At 38.6% G+C, this 5,618-nt stretch overlaps 1 protein-coding gene across 1 annotated transcript; it reads right to left on the bottom strand.

The window, feature by feature from the left end:
• Positions 1-334: 334 nt before the first annotated feature.
• On the bottom strand, positions 335-5,618 carry naga (N-acetylgalactosaminidase, alpha). Its single transcript, XM_007560935.2, has 9 exons — positions 5,460-5,618; positions 3,947-4,103; positions 3,571-3,711; positions 2,993-3,204; positions 2,807-2,901; positions 2,324-2,485; positions 1,428-1,625; positions 1,172-1,312; positions 335-1,010 (listed from the first exon to the last, which is right to left on the bottom strand). Exons 2-9 carry the CDS (start codon positions 4,099-4,101, stop codon positions 822-824), a joined length of 1,293 nt encoding a protein of 430 aa, XP_007560997.1. The 5' UTR covers positions 4,102-4,103; positions 5,460-5,618; the 3' UTR covers positions 335-821.

Below are 5,618 nucleotides of genomic sequence, written 5' to 3'. Positions count from 1 at the left end.
CTGAAATAGGTATTAAGCACACCTATTTTAAAGGGTATGCTATGAAAATATACCTATTTTCATTTTAAATATGCAGAGCACCATATCCACGGGATCCACGTGTTTTAACTAGTTGTGAATCCTTTACAAAGATTTTCTTTAAGTTTGCTTTGATTTAGTTCAGCTTAAGCTACATTTGATATCTTCACCTGGTTAACATTTCAGAAGTACACTAAAACATTTTACAGTTTACTGAATTTCAGAGAAAATCTAACAGCAGTAAAATAAGTGCTTTGGATTCCTATTCCTGAGACTTCTTGATGAGAAAAAAACCCAAAACAATAAGTCAAAGAAGCACTTCTTATAAAATTTACTTTTATTCCAAAAAGATTTAGAAAATTTAACAGTTTTGGCAAAACGTTATTGACAAATATCTAAATATAATTCTAAAGAAAAACAATGGTGGTAATTGCATATGGTACCCATGATTCCCAGTGCTTTAGTTCCTTGAGAAAGACGATTTGCTGAGAAAAAAATAAAAAACTAGACAGATCGTAATTCTGCTTTTAAAACCCTTTTATGTGAGATAATAAAATCACTACCTAGAATATAATCTCTTGTGTTTTAAGAAGACCTTATAAACCAAACCCGATTTGTTATTTTAAAAGTTGATATTTTATAAAAAAAAATTTAAAAAAAAAAGTTAAAATTAAACCTGAATCGTTCTGAGGTAGAGAAACAAACTCATTCAGAAAGATCATGTGTGATTGCAGCAAAACAGACCGAGCAGGGACAACGACACCGAGGCCAAACCCCTAAAGATACCAAGCGATAATAAAATCTCAAAGGAAGTTGTTTTGCTTTGTATCATAGGTCTGTCTGTGGAGTTTGTTCCCTCTGATAAACGGATGGTACTGCAGTTTGCCGGGCGCTGAGACATACCACATGACCACACCTGTTGGGTTCACTGAAACCACAAACTCAGTGGAGTCTTTCAGCACATCAGTCTGATCAGTGTAGACATCAGTCACCTTGGGAAAAAAAAAAAAAAAAAAAAAAAAAAAAGAAAACAGAAAACAGAAGTGATTCTTTGAAGAAAACCTCCACATTAAAAAAAAAAAAAAATCCTGTTAAAGCCTGAGTGACAGCCTCGTACTATTAAACGGTGAAAAACTAAATCTCTGAGACCTACCTTGTAGCTGCCAGTGGTGTAGTTGAGTTTGCTCAAGGAGGTTTGGTAGCGATAGGGCATGTCGTTACGGCGGCTGAAGAATACTAAAGCGCTGGCGTTGTTTGACAGGGGGCGCCAGAACACCTCGATGCCGGACTTCTCCTGGAAGACGGAAAGCAATTTCATTGACAACAATGAGACGAGAAAACGCTTTTCACTGCCATATCCGTCTTCTTTTCCTCACAGCCAACGGCAAAACAGCAGCACCAATCCACACCTTGAGAATGCGTCTCCCCTGGATACCCAGGGGGTCCTGGTTGATGCTGATGATCATCTTGTTTTGAAGGATGCTCCGGGCTCCGCTGCTGATTGTGCGAAGGTCGTTGGACATGAACAGGGGAGCCGCCATGATTGCCCACAAAGCCATTTGAGAACGAGACTGCTCCATACTGAGACCAAAATCTCCGATAACCAGCTGGTGGGAGCAAGGAAATGATCACACAATTAAGAGGGATTACATTTATTAGTAGGTATTCAGACCTTTTTGACAACCACTACGTGCCTACCTGTCATTATGAGCCTGACCGCATCATAAATAGACACACTGAGTTCCTAGACATTTCAGTGAACAACACGTTTCTGGACTCCAGCTTTCAAGAGTTCCCATGGCTCTTTTACTCAAAGTTTGAAGTATAAATACAAAAGCTGGAAATATGAAAATATGTTTAATGTGGCTATTCCCACTGTAGTTAAGCTTTAAATACTAAAATAACAAAAACCAAAGTCTGGAAGTAACTTCCCAAAGAACTTGTTAATTAAGTAACTAAGTAATCAGGGAAATAAGTAACCAAGTCATTCAGTAAGTAATACTTAAACAGGTAAGTTTAGATATAAGTAACAAATTAACAATCACTCACTAAGTATGTTTGGATTGAGAAAGTAAAAAAAAATAATAATAATAATACCAAAGAAGCAGCCTGGTTTCTTTCTAACTAAGCTTGTGAGAAATAAGAATGTAACTAAATAACTTATGAGTAACTAAGTAGAAAAGTGACTAGTATATAACTAAGAAACTAACTAAATATGTAACAAGGCACTGAGTAACCCACAAAGTAACAATGGATGGAAAAATAATCGGAAAACAGTAAAGTTTATTAGGCCGGTGGGACAAACCATGTCAGGGTCGTTCCATCTTCCAGGTCCGGCTGCAGGTGCCAGGACATCCTGGTTTTCAAAAAACCAATCAGCAATGCTCAGCACACTGCTCCAAGAGTCCTGGATGTCGCCATAGTTACGCCAGAGGTTGCAGATCTGCCCGAGTTGAGTGTAATTCACCTGAGACATCAATAGCATTCACATTATTAAACCACCGTACCGTTTCATACCAATGATATTTATAGAGCAAGTTATACACCCACAGGACCAAAGTGCTGTACACAATCATGTAATACAAATATGATCAATTGGTAAATTAATAATCGCAGTAGTATATACAAGTAATAGTAAAAATAACAGAATACAGGACAACAAAGTCAACAGCTCAGATTGTCTCAAAGGCCAAAGAAAAGAGACACGTCTAAAGCAGGGATATAGCTATAAAACTTTTCCTGATTTTACTAGAACACGGTGTTCGAAACATTTGCCAGTGTTAAACACCTTTGGTGGAAGTCCACCCTGGTAAGCAGGCCAGCTGCAGGAGTAGCCAATGGGGCGGCCCGTTGCGTTTAAAGCCTTTGACATCAGAGGATAACCTGCCAGGAAAAGCAAAAAGAGTCAATTAATATCAGATGGTGAATCACCTCCGAATTCATACCATTAAACTAATGACTCATGCTTTCTTACCCAGCTCCTGCTCGACAGCATTGGAGTAACAGCCGTCAAATTTAAACATGTCCACCTCCCAGTCAGCGAATGTCTGAGCATCTATATCAATCTTATCCACCGTCGTCCCGGGGTACCCCCCACAGGTGTGGGTGCCCATGTCCCCATAGATGCCCAGTTTCAGGCCTCTGTCATGCATGTAGCGCGCCAGCTTATTGATTCCCCCTGGAAACCTGATTTTAACATAGGAAATTAAACATTACCTGCTGAAACTGTTGAACAAGTGCAGGTTTTTCCATGTTACCAACAATGCTAGTTGCTAAAGTCATGATCACACAGTCATAAGAGAGGAATATGTTCCCATTTGTTAAAAAGTAGGTCAGGCACTTATCTCAGCTTTCCACAGATCTCAAAGGTTATTGTTTTTAATCAGACTTCTACTGACTCTGATTTGAAGATACCTGCAGGAAAGCTACAGACAAATGCACTTTGCTGTGATTGTGAAACTGGTTGCACTGCCACCACTTCTGTTTTATTGGCCTGGATATGATAATGTTTTTATAAAAGAGCGCGCCTGTCTGAATGTGTCCAAACTATACCTATTAGGGTCAGCCTGCAGCCGTCCATCTTTGTCTCTGTCCATGGACGCCCAGCAGTCATCTATGTTCACGTAGACGTAGCCCAGTTCCTTCCAGCCGTCCTCGTAGAGTCTGTCCGCCATGTCTATAAACAGATTCTCACTGGAGGGAGGAAGGACAGCAACATTCAGCACTGACCCAAATAAGATGTACGGTTTGTAAACATCTAATGAATTTATGCTGCATTTGAATAAAGTTTCCATCCACTATTACTATTAGAAGACACACATTTCTGTTTATTGAACATTGCTTGACTGCTGCTTCTGTGTCAAGAAATGTTCTAAGGTTATTATCTAACGTTATTTTAGGCGTGCTCATTTATGAAAAGCCTGCTTGCCTGATGCAGTTCTTTGGGTCGTTTGTGCAGTCAATGTCACAGCGGAATCGTTCCCATGCCAACCAGCCCATTGGAGGCGTTCTCATCAGTCCATTGTCAAGGGCGAAGGTGGTCATGGTGGCCACAGAGGCAAAAATGAGCACAGCGAAATGCATTCCTGAAGTGGAAAAAAAGGAAAATCTGATTATATAGAATGAATGAAAGAAAAACAGAAAACCATAAGAATAGAAAACTATAACATGCATAAAATCCTTTTTGCACTTTTGTTAGGCTTCAGCTGCAAACTGTCATTGGGTTTTTGTATGATAGACCAAAGTACAGGGGAAAAATGCATGGTAATCAACATTTTCCACTAATAAAAAGCTGAGCTTGCACCTTTTGCTGCAATTGCAGCTGCTATACGTTTGGGTTTTGTCTCTACTGGTTTATCACCTCTTGGGAAGTTTTTTTTTTTTTTTCATTTATGCTTAGAAAACAGCTCAGGCTCATTTAGATTAGGAGTCAAAGATTCTCAGTTGGTTTTAGGGCAACTCCAGCATATTGATTTGCTTTGATCTAAACCATTTCATTGGGTGAATGTTAAGAACTGTTGTCCTGCTGAAAGGTTAACCTTCCTCTCTGTCTCAGGTCTTTAGCAGTCTGTAACATGTTTTCTTCAATGATTGCCCTATATTATATCCCATCCACCACCCCATCAAGTCTGACCACTTGCCAATCCCAATTGAAGAGAAAGTAGTCCTACGACATGATGCTGCCACCACCATATTTCACATTGAGGATGGAGTGTTTAAGGGTGATGTGCAGCCTTCAAATATATACGGTGTCTTCATGTACTTTTGTGAAAGTTTAGTTTTGATCTGCCCTAGTCATAACAAATGTAATTAATATCAGAATACTATCAAGATTTAATCCCACATTTATCAGATTATTCACAACCAACTAGTTTTTGTACATGAAATTTTAATAAATTACACTAAGTTTATTTATAAAGCACTCTTCACAGACAAAGCCACAAAGTGTTTTGCATCATAAATCACAATTAATGTACACAGACTATAAAAAAACAAGCATCGGACCATTTCATGAACATAAGAGGTTTAAATAATTTTGCAAGAACACTACATGCAATGTGCTGGATTACATCAACACCAAACAGCTATTTACACATCGAAGGTGTGATGATATTTTCTAGGTGTGTTTAATCTTGACAGACACCTTAAACCTCGTGAGTCTCAGCTGAATGGGAGCAGCAAGCAACACCAACCTGCTGAGTGACAATGTTCATTGTGATGTGTTTAGCTGTCATTTGACCATCAAAAACTTTGGATTTTGTAGTGTAAGTCTAAATGCTGTGGCAAAAACAACACTGCGCAATAGCTGCACTTATATTTTTAATGAGTAATATTAAAAATATAAGTGCATAATAGTAATGTGGATAAAAAATAGACATACATTTTCGTTATAACAACTTTTTAAGTAATTCTTAAGAATGAAAGTAAAACTGTAAACTTACTGTAGAGCCAAAGCCGCTGTCGATATTCTTCTTATATTGGTTTCTGCTTTAGTCTTCACCTTGCTCAGAAGTTAAGTGTTTTAAAAAGGCGAGGCACAGAAACATCAGTTATTCGGAGTCGCTCCTGTAAACACGGAAGTGGTACTCACGTGACTTCTG

This window comes from Poecilia formosa, unplaced genomic scaffold (assembly GCF_000485575.1).
Source record: "Poecilia formosa unplaced genomic scaffold, Poecilia_formosa-5.1.2 Scaffold122, whole genome shotgun sequence".
Classification (NCBI taxonomy): Eukaryota; Metazoa; Chordata; class Actinopteri; order Cyprinodontiformes; family Poeciliidae; genus Poecilia; species Poecilia formosa.
Note: the sequence above shows the minus strand (reverse complement) of the source record. Positions and strands in the feature narration are given on the sequence as shown.